General features: G+C 39.0%; 1 protein-coding gene across 1 annotated transcript in view; it reads left to right on the top strand.

Annotated features, from left to right (window-relative positions):
- Positions 1–17,288, top strand: part of Emb (embigin) — a 48,894-nt gene that overhangs the window by 21,136 nt on the left and 10,470 nt on the right. Inside the window, exons 3-4 of the mRNA XM_028783627.1 lie at positions 6,472–6,664; positions 6,888–6,970. Coding sequence (XP_028639460.1) covers positions 6,472–6,664; positions 6,888–6,970 — 276 coding nt within the window. The remainder of the gene's footprint in view (positions 1–6,471; positions 6,665–6,887; positions 6,971–17,288) is intronic.

The following is a 17,288-nucleotide window of genomic DNA, read 5'->3' as shown; positions in this document are numbered from 1 at the left end:
CCCCAGATGGCAGCTTACAGCCTTCTCTAACTCCAGTTCTCCGGGGACCCAACACATTCTTCTTGTTTCAGAGGGTACCAGGTACACATACAGGCATGCAGGCGAAACAATCGCACATAAATACTACAAATTAAAAAAATGAGCTTTGAAATGTGACATCATTAATTTAAGCAATTTGGTTATCAAACTTCTTTAAACATTAATTAATTAATTCAGAGTATGCTTATGTACACATACCATGGTTCATGTGTGTGGAAGTCATAGGACAATTTGTGGGAATTTCCATTACTTCTACTATGTATGTTCTGGGGGTTGAACTTGGGATGTCATGCTTGGTGCCAAGTTCCTTGATTTGCTGAGCTATCTTGCTGACACCAAGCTATTTTCTAATATATGAAAGGACATTTTGTGTGGTATATTGGGTATTGAAATTGGGAATATAGGGGGAAAAAACCAGAATAGCTAAGTTTTGAAAACATTGACTAAGGTGAGTTTTTACGGAGAGAGTTCAATTTTAAGAGTACCCAGGGCTAAATGTGAGGAAAAATGTGTAGAAAAAAATAATCTCAAGACTAAATATAGTTGACCTGGAAATACTCTCTCACTGCCATTACTATAATTCTGACATGTAGTGGCTCTCAGCAGATAGGAAGTCCTTCAGTTTTACTCAGTTTCCTTTTATATAATTGGACTGCTGTTAAGGTCTTTCAGTGCCAGGGAGGAAAGTAAGTTCAATTCAGCAAATTTTCAGTTAAATAGCAGGTACTTCTCAAGTCTTCTCACAGAGAAGTTCACTAGCTAGCTACATTTCTTCCTTTGCAAACTCTGGGCCTGTATTGCTTAAGAAAGCACTTTGTGAAGTTTTAGATGTAGTTAAATGTCAAGGAATGTGCTCACCTTAGTTCTGCCCATTTTTTTTAATATTTTGCCTCTGCAATCCTTAAAAATGAACTAGAGGTCTTGGGGAATACGTTCATACATTAGAGCATCCTCTCCTAAATACAGCACCTCCCATACCTCTTCAGAGCAACTATCATCGTTCAGATATTTGTGTAGAAACTTCTTTGGATTTCTATATTATTTTAGTTCCTGAGTACAGTAGTTATTATATCCCAAAATACAATATTTTGCTTTTTATTGGTTGGTTGGTTAGTTGCTTTTGCTTGTCTATTTTTGAGACATAGTTTCTCTGTGTAGCACTGGCTGTCTGTCCTGGAACTCATACAATATTTACCTTTTTTTTTAAAAGACATTTTATTCATGTTTTAAAGTATTTGTCATCTCAACATTTCTGAAACATATTGCTTCTCCCATTTTTAACTTATCTGCAGGAAAGAAGCAGATTCTTTATCTTGTAGAATTTCTCTACAGTTTAGATTTTGTTGACTGCTTTCCTGGGAGGCAGTTTAACAAGCTCTTTCTGTCTCTACTTGAAGTAGCAGGAAAACAGACTTACCCTGTTTCAGGACCTTTCCACTCTCCCTCCAGCTTCCTCCTAGGTGTTGACTTGGGTGGCGGACAGGTGGGTACTCTTGCACCATGGGTAGTCCTGGTCTCTGTCTGACGTGGCAACAGTGGCTGGTGCAGAATGTCTTGACTGGTGTTGAGTGGGTATTTGATTTGCTTATTGATTTGCTAAGAATCAATAAGGAGAAAGTCCTCTTCCCCCTCTCATTTGGCTAGTCAGTGGCATAGTTGGAAGTAAGATTCACGTTTATTATTATTTGATATTTTCTTTTTTCTTCTTTAGAAATTTATTATTTTTTTATTTATAGGAGCACACTGCAGCTATCTTCATACACACACGAGAAAGGTGCATCGGATCCCATTACAGATGGTTGTGAACCACCATGCGGTTGCTGGGAATTGAACTCAGAACCTCTGGAAGAGCAGTCGGTGCTCTTAACCACTGAGCCGTCTCTCCAGCCCATTATTTGATATTTTTACTGGAGCTTTCTTGCTGGCAAATAGATATCTGAGTTCCACATGCTGACTGGCTATACTACTGAAGCACTTCCCTACCGCTGCGTCCGACTTGTCCTTGCTCTGAGGTCTTGACTTAGCAGTTAGACTCCAGATGAGCAGGACTGGTCAAGAGACCCATTCATCTCTTCTTTGTAGCCAGATCTATGGGTAGGAAGATCTTTACTTCCTTAGGCCCCTGGAATTAAACCAACTAAGGACAGATTGCTAAAGAAAGATAGGTTTAATTATTGTTATAGTAGTCATTGGGAAAAAGTGACAAGGGAACAGTTAGGATTGGTACTATGTGTAATCTTTTTTAGAAGTGGAAATATTAGTCAAAACAATAATCATACAACTTAGACAATTCAGTGAGATATTTTTGTATATATATATTGTCAATCCAAAAGGAACAACTCTGCTTTAAAGGGAATACTTTTCTTTTGAGGCACTTATGAGAGACAGTGGTGCCTCAGAATACAGATTCCAGTTACCCTAAATGAAGTATTCCTTAGTGAAAGAAGTTATGTAAATTTCTGCAATCACAAAAAAAAAAAAGCCACAAGCCAGGATAATTACTCTGTACATTAGTGGAGTCATTAGCTAGGGACTGTATCAGAGCAAGGTGGGCTAATATTGTTGTATTCTTAGCTATCAAATTGGTAGATATTGGCAATGGGTTAAGATTTGCTGTACACCGAAGATTTTTATCTAGAAGTCACAGAGATATTAGATCAAATGTAATAGTGGACAGTAAATGAGTACTGGAGGAAGTAAAAGTAGCCCTGAATAACTTTGACTTTTGATTTACAAAACACCATCAATGCAAATGGATAAATGAGGTTCTAATCATCCAAAGTCAGCTGCCCTAGATGTTCTTCAATACAATATGGACTTTTTTTTTTTATTAAAGCTTTACTTATTTATTATATGTAAATACACTGTAGCTGTCTTCAGACACACCAGAAGAGGGCATCAGATCTCATTACAGATGGTTGTGAGCCACCATGTGGTTGCTGGGATTTGAACTCAGGACCTCTGGAAGAGCAGTCAGTGCTCTTAACCGCTGAGCCATCTCTCCAGCCCCAATATGGACTTTTAAGAGACCTTTTTCTTTTTTTTTTTCTTTTTTTTTTTTTCCGAGATAGGGTTTCTCTGTGTAGCCCTGGCTGTCCTGGAACTCACTCTGTAGACCAGGCTGGGCTCGAACTCAGAAATCCGCCTGCCTCTGCCTCCCAAGTGCTGGGATTAAAGGCGTGCGCCACCACCGCCCGGCTAAGAGACCTTTTTAAAATACAGGAAAATCAAGTAATCTACAAATCCATGAATCCATCACTTCAAACATATGTTTTGAGGACATCCGAAATCCACTAGCTGTTTTGAAATGAACAGTTAATTGTATCTTGTACTTACCATCCTGACCTTTGGAGCATTAGACTATCTAACCATACCCCGTACCTGTTAATTGTCCTTTGCCCTCCCCTCCTAGCCTGATAGCACTATTGAATTTTTTGTCAACTTAACACAAACTAGAGTCACCAGAGTGGATGAAAACTCAGTTGAGGAATGGCCTCCTTTGGATTGGCCTGTGGGTATACCGGTAGGGCATTGTCTTCATTGATTATTGATATGGGTGATGTTCCCCCTGGACGGTTGGTATTAGATTTCATATGAAAACAAGCTGAGCTAGCCAGAGTCTACAAGCCAGTAAGCAGCATTCCTCTGAGGTCATTGCTTCACTTTTTACCTGGGTCCTTCCTTGGCTTTCCTTGATGTTGAATGTAATATAAGCCAAATGAACTGTTTCTCTTCCAAGTTGCTTTTGGTCAGAAAGCTTTATCAAAGCAACAGAAAGCAAACTGGGATGCTATTATACTCTGTTCTTGTATAAAATCAACTTTCCTTTTTTATCTCACACAAATAAGCCATTTGAAATTAAAGTTGAATTTAAATTCTTGTGCTTGGTATTTTGCTTAGCACAATTTTCTCTGCATTTATTTATAGCAGGAGCGGAGAGAAAGACTATTTATGTGAATAGGGGAAAATGACCTTTTGTAAGGATAAATCACCTGTAGGAGACACATGATAGCTTTATGACCATATAGGCTCAGACATGGTGCAAGAATTCCCTGTTGCTGAGTGTTCCTTCACCCGCCCTGCCCCGAGGAAGGGAACTTTCGGGCATCAAGAACTTTCAGGAACTCAAACCCTTTTCACTTAAAAATAAGTTTTGTATTTTATTATTATTCTGGACTACTTCAGGAGTATCTATGTATATTCTTATTAGTATGTTAGAGTTTTATTTATTTCTGTGATAAATGTATTGGAGCAACAACGTGAAAGAGGCAGGAATTATTTTGCCTCAGGTCTGGGAGGTTTCAGCACATGGTTCTTTGGCTCCATTGTTTCTAGATCAGTCAGGCAGAAGATCATAATAGAAGAATATGCTGGAATGAATTTGCTCACCTCTTTGTAGTCAGGAAACAGGGAGATTTAGAATGGGATCAAGAACAGTGATGTAGTCTCGAAGCCCACATTTGGTGACGTATTTAACTCCAGCAAGGCTGTACATGCCCAAACAGCACTACCAACTGGAGACCAAATCTTTAAATCCCCGAGACTTTGTGGAATATTTATCATTTGCATCAGCGTGAATAGAATGAGAATTCATAGAAAGCCACCCTTATATGCTGTGTCTCATTGGCAGAGTGATAGTAGTAAGTTCTCACCTAAAGCCTATAACTGTGTGTGGACACAGGTTCTTGGGCTTGATAATGGCATCAAGTAAAGGTGTCATTTTGAACAGTGATCTGTACATCTTGTCATGGTCACTCTCATGACATCTGTGCACTATTGTACTGGTTGATATATCCTGTCAGGCTACTTGTAATTTTAGCTAGCATCTCCCACAGCTAGATCAGATTGATTTCTTCCCTCCTCCAGTAGCTTTGCGTAGCATCTTCAGCACTATGAAAGTTAGCCAGTAGATTAGGGTGAAGCTTCCATGTCAGTCCCAGCTTGATTTCCCTGCCCTCCCATATTCCATTATTCAAATATATAATGTCTTTAGCAATAGATTTTTACTGTCAAGTTCTGGATCGTAACCAAGAACAATGGCAATAAATAGTATGTCATTTGAAGGTCTGCGTGACCTTACTGGCCTACAACCCAACAGAGGTAACTTATTGCTAACATGGATCCTAAACAGAGAAAAACAAAGAAAAATCATTTCTACCAAAATAAGGAATTAAACAAGGACATCCATTCCCCCTCCCATATCATATTCAACATAATCCTTGATGTCTGTGTTGTCTGTGTGTGTGTGTGTGTGTGTACATATTAATATCAAGGGAAAGAAATAAGAGATATAAGGAGGAGGAAAGGAAGAAGTCAAAAGTGTCTTTATTTGCAGATGATGCGATTCTTATACGTAAAAGACCATAAAAAGACTGCCAGAAAATGACACTTGATAAACACACTCAGCAATGTAGCAGGATGCAAAATTAAAACAAACAAACAAACAAACAAATCAGTAGTCTTTATACATAATGACAATAAACACATCGAGAAAAACCTTGGAAACAATATCATTAACGTTAACCTACAAAAAAACATTAAAATAGCTTGGACTAAATCCAACCCATGAAGCAAACCACTTTAATACAATGAAAATTTCAAGTCCTTGAAGAAAGAAATCCAAGAAGATGCCGGGAAATCAGCAGACCTCCGACACATGTGGTTTAGTAGGATGAATATGTGAAAAGGGCTCCCCTACCAAAAACAGTCTACAGATTCAATGCCATCCCCATCAAAAGTCAAATGCAATTCTTCACAGAAACTGAAAAAAAAATCTTGAATTTTATACGGAAATTCAAAAGCCCAGGATAGTCAACAGTTCTCTGTGGTTTTATGAGGACGGAGAATGACAGTTCAATCTTCACATCTTGTCATAACTGCCAAAGCTATATGCTTAATGAGCAGTATTAAATCTGTGCTTCAGTCTGACCCTGCCAGTGTGCGGTCTACCATTTGGAGTATACGCCTCGGTAGCTCTTCCTCTGTGTCGTTCAGCTATTGAGAATTAAAGGAGACAGATGTGACAGCCTTAGGCTTCTGTGACTCTGTGAAAATTGCAAGAAAACTTTTCTTCAACTTTGCTTATCAAGGAGTGTAAGGAAGAGAACCAGAATGAAGAGCATTAAGTTTCTGTAGTTAGGGCTGGAGAGATAGCTCAGCAGTTAAGAGCACTGACTGTTCTTTCAGAGGTCCTGAGTTCAATTCCCAGCAACCACATAATGGCTCACAACCATCTGTAAAGGGATTCGATGCCCTCTTCTGGTGTATCTGAAGACAGCTATGGTGTACTCATATACATAAAATAAATAAAACCCTCTAAAAAAGTATAGGAGATACGTTGTTTATAAAATGTGTGTGTGTGTGTTTATGTAGTGAATTTGCCTACACATGTAATGTTCATAACATAATTCCTTGTTCTTTTGTGTTGAGCAGAAGAGTCCCGTGTATCAGTAGAACAAAACATAACTTTGGAAAGGCCTTCTTACCTGGAACTCAAATGCACGTTCACGGCCACTGGGGATTTGAACTCAGTGAATGTGACTTGGAAGAAGGATGATGAGCTTCTTGGGATCACTGATGGTTTCAATACAACTAAGATGGGGAACACCTTATCCAGTCAGTACAGGTTTGTATATTAGAATGCAGAGCGCCAGCCACAGCCAGTTTAAACGTCTTTCTATTTCACTAAGCATTTTTCTTCTGCAATCGTTTAAACCTTCTGCCAATATTCTAATTTTTATGTTTACAAAAAATTATTTCTGTTTTAAAATTTTGATTGATGGCTGTCTTCATTTTTATTAAGTATTTTGGGAAATAAGCTTGTATTTATAAATTTTAATTCCCTCTAGGTTCATCATTTTTAATAGCAAACAAATGGGAAAATATTCTTGTGTCTTTGGAGAAGAGTTCAGAGGAACCTTTAGTATCAAAGGTCAGTATTTATAACTTTAGCATTGTGTTCTTAGATTTCTCATGTTCCTAGGGTTTTAAGTAATTACTATAGTAATAAATGAAGATCAGATGAAAAGAAAATCATTTGCTTTTTTTTGAGGTTCAAGTTCCTTGAACATAGCTTTGCTTTTTCCCTCCCTTTTCTTTCTCCCATCTTTTTCTTTTATCTCTTAGTTTAAAATACAAAATTTAGTTCAAAGGCCAGCTGTCAAGCCTTAAATTATTTATTAATTTAGCCCTCTAATCTTCTAATTTTGAGAACAGTCATCTAGATTGTGAGTGCTTACATTCCCAGATGACACAAGAGTTTCATATACCTCTGTGATGCACAGTGGTACCTGCATTTTGTGTCATGATGCTTGGGCACTTCAAAGCACAGTCATGTGTCTTCCAGGGACCGAGATGCAACTTGTGAATTACATTGCTTGGTAACTACGCCTTAAGTGTTCTTCATAAGCCCCCATAGTGTAGGCCACCACAGACCTTGGCTGTGTGTCAGACACTGCTGAATCGTACCCAGGAGGTCACTGCACTGAATCAGTAGGCAAGTGTGACATAAAAGGCACACTTCTTGTGGATAAATTTGCTGGACTGGCAATGGAGAGGCGAATGAAGCATGATTACTGTGTGCTAGTGTAGCGTTTTAAACACCGCACACTTAGGCACTTCTAAATTTAATTTAAAAGTGTTTCTAATAACCAGGTGGTGGTAGTACATGCCTTTAATCCCAGCACTTGGAAGTCTGAGGCAGGCAGATCTCCAATTTGAGGCCAGCCTGGTCTATAGAGCTATTTCCAGGATAGCCAGGGCTACAGAGAGACCCTAGCTTGAAAAGCCAAAACAAACATCAAACAAACAAAACCTTTTTAATTTTATAGTTAATTATATTTAACTTGTAGCTTTTTATTTTGCAAATTAAATTTGTTTTTAAACAGTTGACCTTTAAAACAATGGTCTAATCCACATTTTATAGGTTTCCAGACATTTTATCACATTTGATAAACCTTTTTTGGACCTTCATAAATTGTTTTGTTAAAAAAGAAGACACTACCATTGAGTACATCACTATCGATGGCTTCTGTTTACAGAACTTGACCCACTAGCCGGTCTTCAGAGCCACAAAATGTGCCGTTGTCTAGAGAAGGTCTTTGTTTGGAAGCATGCCCATGGTTCTTTGCCCACTTTGGTTTTGGTTTTGTTACGATAGATTGGCTGATGAGCAGAGAATTCGGGATGAATGTTCCCATCTCTTCAGTAGAATCCTTTCTGTATCAGGATCCATAGTTTTGGGAATGAATTGACATCTGTTAAGAAAAAGTTTTCATGGAATTTCTTGATTCCTTTTTTCTTACCACTTCTCCACTTACCCTTCCATTGGTAATGGGGATACTTCTCCATGTTATGTTGGTTCATTGGTAACAGAAATGGCATTCTGTAGCATTTTCTTCTTTTCTACAATTTTTATGGAAACCTAGTTATGACATTCTACTCTTCCTCATGGTAACCAACAATTAGAATATGTTCCTCATCATTAAACAAAACATTAGAATGTCTCAGTGTCCTAATAAAGAGTAATGATTTGAGTTAGATACTACGTTCATGGAAATTCCAACATTTTGTGGTATATTAGTGAATCACAGTTTGCAGGTGTTTGGTGAATGGAGTCTGTTGACATCGAGAATGCTTGGGCTTTGTGTCATACTAGTTTACCAGTGATCTGACGATTCTGACAATATGCAATGCTGTGCTCAGGGCTCATCCATAGCAGAATGGTCTGTTTCTTCACTGTGAGTTCTACACCCATGTCCCTTGTGTGCTCACACTTAAGACAACTTCCTTCCTTCCTTCCTCCCTCCCTCCCTCCCTCCCTCCCTCCCTCCCTCCCTCCTTTCTTTCTTTCTTTCTTTTAAATTATTTCAACTTGGAAATTGTAATACATCCTCCTAGTTATTCACTTTGGTCTTTCGAGTTGCAGAAAGTGATGTCATACTTGGGTTACATTGCGTGTGGTCTTTGTTTAGCTTCTTTCCTCTGTTGTCTGATTTAACTTGTGCAGCAATAGTCATGGTATATATTTTCCTTCTCCCCTTCCTTCTTCCTTCATTTCTTGCCTCCATTCTTCCTTTCTTTTCCTTCCTGTTCCCTCCACCTTCCTCCCCCTCCCCCTTTTCTCTTTTCCTTCCAATGAACAATGACCAAAACCATAGGTACTTCCATGAGATGTATTTTAGGGTTGTATTTTCCAGTTTTGTCAAGAGTGACATTGAAAATATGATAAGGATTGTGTTGAATCTGTAGACTGTTTTGGTGATGAAGCTACTCTGCTGGTCCATGAGCACTCAGATGTCTCCCATCACCTAGGATAGTCTTCAGTTTCCTCCTTAAGTGTCTTCCTGGTTTTCGTTTTTCAGTGTAAAGGCCCTCCACTACCTCTGGTTATTTCTAGGTTTAGTTTGGTTAAGGCCATTGTGAGTGAGATTGTTTTATTGATTTGTTATTGGCATATGAAAAGCTACTAATTTTCTATATTGATTTTTGTGTCTGCTCTTTTGTTCAAGGTATTGATCGAAACTAAATGGAGTCTACCGGGTCCTTTAAGTCCCCCACCCTACCCCCTACTCAACTTGTAGCTCCTTCATTTCTTTCTCTTGATTTCTTTTTCTAGATAAAGCTTCCAGTTCTGTATTGAATGAGAGTGGACACCCTTGTCTCATTCCTGACTTTTACTAGGATGATTTTGAGTTTTCCCATGTAGAATAATGAGAAGCTTTAGAATAACAAAGGCTTCCCGTGTATATTGTTTTTATCATGGTGAGGTATCTGCCCGATATTCATAGTTCCTTTATGGTTCTTATCACAAACAGTGCTGAATTTTGTCTCCAACTGAGGTCTAACTGACAAGATGGGACGAAACAAGAAGGGGGTGGAATATTTACAATATCGAAGCAGAAGAAGCAATTTGAGGGTTGATAGAAGGAACCTAGCAAGAGAGTACATGGGAGATGTGAGAAAACAACAAAATAAACGAAAACAACAATAAAACACAAAAACACCAAACAAAAACCTAGAATATAGTGCTATATATGTACAATATAATCATCTGCTGGCCCAATCTTGTGCATATCTAGTGCAGGTACCCAGAACTTCTGTGATTTTATGAGTACAAACTGTCGTGGCTAGAAGGCAGCAGGTTACAGCATGCCTTCCCATTCTCTGGCTTTTACATTCTTTATACCTCCTTCTATGGGGGTTATTCCTAGAGCTGTGGAGGAGTTGATATAGAAATATATAGAGTTGATGACACAAATGTCACTTATTTTCAGTCTTTAGCTAGTGATGAGTCTCTTTGCACTTTAAAAAAGAAACCTCTATCAAGCCTGAAGCAGCATTCATGTGTGGATATAAATGTAGATATTTAGAGGGCAGTTCAAAAATATGTGTGTTTAGCATGACAATTATAGGTTTCTCCCAGGGCCTCTGACCTCTCAGCCACAGGATGTCTGTCTGTCTGTCTATCTATCTATCTATCTATCTATCTATCTATCTATCTATCTATCTTTGAAACAAGGTCTCATATAGACCAGACTGGTTTCAGACTTGTTATGTACTCAAGAATGATGTTTACCATTTGATTTTTCTGCTGTAGCTTCCCAAGTGATGAAAAACTTGTACCACTACACTTACCTCCATCACACATTTTAATCATCTCTCTCAGGGCTGTAAAAATCTGTTACTTTTTAAAAATTTGCTTGAAGCGCTTTAATTCAACTCATTTGTTTTCAATACCCACTTAACATTAATGTAACATTTAAGTATGCACTATATCCTGAAGATACTTGTAAAATTAATAACCTGGGTTCTTCTGTAGAGTCCTTGCTAAAAATAATAATCCTCTGTAATTTAAATCAATTTATAATTGATTGTGGCCTGGAGAAATAGTTTTATATGAGTAGACTCTAAAGACATCTGTACAACAATTTATTTCATAGTTATTAAGTTTATTAGGCTTATGTAACAGTGTATATTTTTGTAACTATCAACATGACTTGCTTATGGTTCTTCTTAGGGAAAATGAGCTTTATCAGTACTACAAATTAATGTGGATAAGACACTAGTTTCGTGTTCTTTCTTAAGTAGAGTGAGACTATTCTGTTCTCCATTTTATTTTACTTTGCTGTAAACTGCATGAGTCAAGTCCAGCTCATGAGCATAAGACCTTGGGACAATTTACACCACTTCTGTCCTTAGGGGAGCTGATGTATTACTGTGACATGGTGCTGATAAGTATGGAAAAAACTATCTTCTGCTGACCCTGTGTGCCTATAGTGCTAGCCAGAGCAGGAGAGCAGGACAGCTGCTCATATGTTGACTCCAAGTTTCAAAACACTAAGATGGTGCATTAGAATGCTGTCACCCTGCCCTTGTATCAATCCGTGTTTCTAGGCATGAGTAGTGGCCCAGAACAAACTGTGATCCTCGGTACAGTTAAAAACATTTCCTAGGTCAGAAGTGGTAGCTTCATGCCTTTAATCTCAGCACTCTGGAGGCAGAGGCATATACATCTCTTCAAGCCAGTCCAATTTATACATTGAAATCTAGGCCAGCCAGAACTACCCAGTGATCCCTAAATGTGTGTGTGTGTGTGTGTGTGTGTGTGTTTCTGTATTTATATATATATATATATATATATATATATATATATAAAATTCAATTCCATACGGCTATTGATAGTCATACTGAGCCAAGAAGAGAAGATGGGAAGCAGGGCAGTTTTAGAAAACACATCTTGTTTATCCAGGTTCTAAATTTCTGCTTGATTGACAGTTGAGACACAAAAGAGAATAAGAGAAAAAGATTTTGTTTTCAACATTTAAGATTCTCTGTTTCTGGGTTGTCACCCGATGTCACTTACTTGGGCTGTAGCCTTATCCCAGCATTCAGATGGGCCAGTTTAAGGTCACAGCCATGGCTTCTTATCCAGCTCTTACAGAATACCAGATTTTCTTGAATAGCCCTTCTCGCTGCCTGCTATGTATCTTGAGCATCTCCTTCATAAAGCTTTACTGAAAAATAGTTTCTCCTGTTGGTGTAGAAATTAATCTCAACCTAGAGTTTCTACCGGAATTAGATAATTTAGCTCCAAGATAAAAAACACACACAGCCTTTATATTTACTATAAGCCTTAAACAGTACAAATGCTGGGCAGCTGCCTACCCTCTATGCTGTTAGAATCTATTTTCCTATCGATAACCTCAAGTTACTACTTACTATGTTTTATCTGGGCTGCTCTTAACTCTAACTGCCTAGCCCCTGGGGCCACATTTTCTTTACTCTTAACCCATGGTAGCTTCTGTTTCTCCTCATGGTTCCACTCTGACCCCCAAGCCTGGGAAACCTCAATCCCACCTATATCTCTTCTGCCCAGCTATTGGCTGTTGACATCTTTATTTACCAATAATAAGTAACTTGGGGCCAAGGTATGTGTGCAGACTCTCTTATCTTTGTAACAAGTAGGTCTGGGGGCCCACACTTAGCATTATGATAGATAGCAAAAGACCATACCTCACCATCCTGTTCTCCCACTCTGTTCAAACTTGACTTTTCTCACTTTTGATTCTCAGGTTTTGAATATGTGTCGATCTTTTGGTCATATTTCAACACATAATTTCCTGCTAAAGCATGACCTAACTTTGAGAAGGAAGCATGCTGTACTGGCTAGTTTTATGTCAGTTTGATGGAAGTTAAAGTCATTTTGAAAAAGAGGGAACCTCAAAGAGAAAGTACCCCCACCAGATTGGTTATGGGCAGGCCCATGGTGTATTTTCTTGTTTGTTGGTTGATGTGGAAGGCCCCATTTCACTGTAGATGGTGTTAACTCTGGGTTATTGGTCCTGGGTGCTGTAAGAAAGTAGGCTGAGAAAGCCATGTGGAGCAAGTCAGTAAGCAGCACCCCTCCATGGCCTTGGCAACATTTCCTTCCTCTAGCTTCTTGTCCTGCTGAGCTCTTGTCCTGATTTCTCTGTGATCCTGTGTGACTCAAGAGTTGTAAGCTGAATAAACCCCTCCTTCCTGAAGTTGCTTTTGGTCACGGTCTATCATCATCTCAATAGAAACCCTAACTGAAATTTGTACTAGGTTTGAAAAATAGAATATCTAAAAGATAAAGAACCCAGGATAGCAAAGAAACTGAGCCTGACCAACGCTGGACTTCAGAATTTGCCCTTCAGAACACTGTTAACCTAATGGTGAGCTGAGCCTGGCAGAAGAAGTTCATGAACCAGGGGTCTAAAAGAACCTATCCTTTCTGCTTTTCCACATGGGGCTTGAGAAGTATGGCTCAACTCCATTTTTTCAGGTTTGGAGAGGATCTTGTGGCTTAAGAAAAAGATGAGGCAAGTTCTCATTCATGCTTGATCTGTAGATCTCTAATTGGTACTTCTTTCAAAATAGATTTTAATCTATTCTCTAGAGTGACCCATCAGCCCTCAAACATGGTGCTACCATAATAGAGCCTCGCCTAGTGCTGTGTGCTTTGTGAGGAAGTCTGGTGAGATGGTGGTGTGTGTGTGGCTGGGAGCTGAGGATGCTTTGTCAGGATATCCAAGAGTAGCTTAGTCCTCCTCCCCTCTTCATGACAAAACCACAGATAGGGAAGTATACGTAAAAAGGAGCCAACTTGTGTGATTGTTGGCTAGCCAGGAATACAAGCCTTGCTTGTATTATAGTGAGTCTTGGGAAGACTTGACAGTGTGGGCAGCAAGGGTTTACTAACTTTAATCAAAGTGGACTAATCTGTGCTCTACCACCTGAACTCTGCCTAGTTCTGATGACTCAGAGAAGAAGGTATGCATTCATTTGAGTGTGGGGGAAACAGAGTCAACAGGGATGGCATTATTTATTTCTGTAAATTTCCAGTTCTAGAAAACAGTCAGTGAACTACCATACTAGCAAGTATCGTCAGTTCTGCTCTCTCAGGCTAGAGACAGGAGTATTGAATGAAAGAAAGAATTTACATTGAGTCTAACAGAAACCATTGTCCAGCTGTAGGCAGCTCCCACCACCAATTTTTAGTGAAGAAATTGACCCTGCCATTGGAAAAAACAAACCAGAGTACGATGTTCTGGGATTTTATCTAAATCGAGCCTTTACCGTTTTGACATTTAATCATTTTCTTTTCCTCAATAACTTAAAATATACTTGTTATATTAGTATCCAGACAGATGGTCTGCTCTTTCCCTTGGATCTGGGAATTGCTTCCAGTTCTCTCATAATGGTTAGTTTCCTCCATTCCAGAGCCATCTGGATTTCTAAATGATTTCTGAGGTGATTGCTGTAGACAGAGGATGTGTGACTAAGCATATAGGAGTAGCCTGTTTTGAGGCAGAACACCTATGTGAGAGATGTCTTTCCCCTAACCCTTTTCCAGATAAGTCCATTTAGATTAAAATTATTTTTTTTAAAGTTTTGGTTCTTTTTTTAAATCAAATTACTGTCTGTTTTTTTCTCTGTATTTTCTGATTATAAACTATATGTTTTAAGTGAGGTATTTCCTTTTTATTCTTAGGCTTCAAGTGTCCCTTCTGTTCCACGTAGTACATAGGTCTAGAAGGACAGTTGTTCTGATCTTTTTAAACCAGCTATGTTTCTAGCCATTGGCAAGGACCTAGCTGGGGCATCCTGGTTTAAATTGTTAAAACTTCTGCTGAACCACAGCATACATGCCTAATTTTAGCCATTTCTTGGCTGTGTAGCCTGAACTGTAGAAGAGTCTGTCTCATGGTTTCTAGGAAGAGTTGTCTCCTGGATGGTATTTGGATAGACTAGGGGGTCTCCACAAGGTCTGGAGCTAATGTTTCTTCACTCTTCTCCTTTCCCTTCTCTCTTATTTATTCAACTCTCTTCGGCATCTCCCTTTTCCAATGGTCTGGGTGAATCCTACTGAAGCTCAGTTGACCATTCTTGAGTGACGTTAGACATCTACACAGTTCTAAGATGTACATACATGAAGTACACTCCTCCCTCACTTTCCTCTGTAGAACTCATTTCTCCTCTGCTCCAAAAGGCTAGCTGACCTAAAAACTACAAAGGATGGTACTTTTCTTAAGAAGGTGGCTAATGGCATTACATATAAAGGGTACAGCCATTGATTACAGGAAAGCATTGTTAAGGAAGCTGTATCAGGGAATAATCCCAATAAAAGTTAGAACGTTGTGACAGTTATGTTCTGAGGACTTTCTGTTTGTTGAACTCTTGTCTAACTCTTTATAAGAACATAGCAGACGTATAATGCCCTACCCATAAGATACTTATGTGTATCAAGGCTGTCATGTATGTCAAATATTTGTTTCTTGGCTCTAAATCTTATCTTCATCACTGCATTATTAGAGCGATGCTGACTCCTAATACTTACACCTGATCTTTGAGATAATTGTTAGGAGCTACTCCTTAGAGGTGTCAATAAGTTTTGTGTGTGAGTTAGTGAAAGGAATGCTAAGCTCTTCCAGTAGGGTTAGTTTTAGCAGTTTCTTCTGGGTGGGATAACCGGAATCCAAACATCTTAACCCATTCATATATACTCACCTCTAATCATGTCCCATAGTAATGTCATGAAGTGCTTGCCTCTATTGCGGTGTCTGATTGGTGGTTCACATCTTTGGTTTTGTAAAACTTAGACTATGTGGTTTACTCAAAGCATGCATCTGTGGTTATGGGGAGTGTGAGAACCAGCATCTCAGTTACTTTCAGTCACTGGAGTAAGCACCATCACTAAGGCATCTTACAGATGAAAGAGTTGATTTGGACTGACAGCTCCAGAGGTTTAAGAGTCCATCATGGAAGGGAAGCGTGGTGGCCCGAGCAGAAGCTGTGGGCTCCCATCTTAAACCTCAAGCAGGAAGCAAGAAAAGCAAACTCAAGGGCCACAAGTTTTTATGGATTCAAAATCTGCCTCCAGTGACACACCGCCTTCAAGGCCACACTCTAACCCTCCCTAAACAGTTACTAAAAAGGACCATGTATTCAAATGTCAGAGGCTACGGAAGACACTTAGTATTCAAATCATCACCATGGCCACTGATGGAGAGATCACCCCGTCTGTCATTATTTGATTCTTGAAGCATTTTATGTCTAAGTAGGTGGGGTCCTTCATCTTTCATGCCTCTCTTTACTGTTGACAGAGCCCCACTACACACTACTGATCAGCAAGCAGCCCTGGAGAGGACAAGGATAATACATATAATTATATCAAATCCTGTGACTTGGGTTCACTTTAAACAGTTCCAAATAGAAAGATTCCCTCTGTCACTGATATGTTGCTCACCTAAGGACAGAACCTACCAGAGAAACCCTATTTTGGGTTCTTGTCTGGTTATTAACATCATCACTTCTTTTCCAATAGTTACTGATATTTTTCCATTTCATCTTTACAGTTCATGCCTCATGCAAATGCTCAGTTATGTTGGTAGATAATTCAAGAAGCCCTGGACAGCATATTTTATCTAGAGTCTTAGCTGTAGAAGTTGAATGTCTTTCTAATCTCTGCACTGAAAGTTAAAATTACGCATAAATTTTGAAACCATAATATGACCTTTAGACCCCATAGTAGTTTTTATCTACTTTTTCCCATGCCTGTTAACTTAATAAACAAAACACAAAATTTAAAACAACCAAACCTTAAAATTAATAAAATTAGAAAAAAAGCAAGAAAACACAGGTTATCATTGTTGATCCATTTCCAGACAGGGCAAATTTTACCTTGTGACTTTCTATTGAATGTTTCTGTTCATGTGTTGGAGTTACTTTAAGCAAACTGTTCAGATATATAAATTTTAATTTTTCTAACTTTGGGTTCTTCAGCATTGTTACTAATAATATATACTTCTGACTTTCTTGACTAAGAGATTTATCATAATTAGGATTGGTCTATGTTCTTTTGAGATCATGCTGTAACTATGTTTCTAAGTCTGTTTTCTGTGCTTTAATTTTCCCTCCTGACAGTGCAGGTGTACGGTGCAGGTGTACAGTACTGGTGTTCAGAGCAGGTGTTCGGTGCAGGTGTATGGTGCAGGTATATGGTACTGGTGTACAGAGCAGGTGTACAGTGCAGGTGTTCAGTGCAGGTGTATGGTGCAGGTGTACAGTACTGGTGTTCAGAGCAGGTGTACAGGGCAGGTGTACGGTGCAGGTGTATGGTACTGGTGTACAGAGCAGGCGTACAGTGCAGGTGTTCAGTGCAGGTGTATGGTGTAGGTGTACAGTACTGGTGTTCAGAGCAGGTGTACAGTGCTGGTGTACAGTGC

This window comes from Grammomys surdaster, unplaced genomic scaffold (assembly GCF_004785775.1).
Source record: "Grammomys surdaster isolate TR1022 unplaced genomic scaffold, NIH_TR_1.0 99, whole genome shotgun sequence".
Taxonomy (NCBI): Eukaryota; Metazoa; Chordata; class Mammalia; order Rodentia; family Muridae; genus Grammomys; species Grammomys surdaster.
The sequence above is the reverse complement of the archived record's forward strand: the minus strand, read 5'-3'. Positions and strand labels throughout refer to the sequence as shown.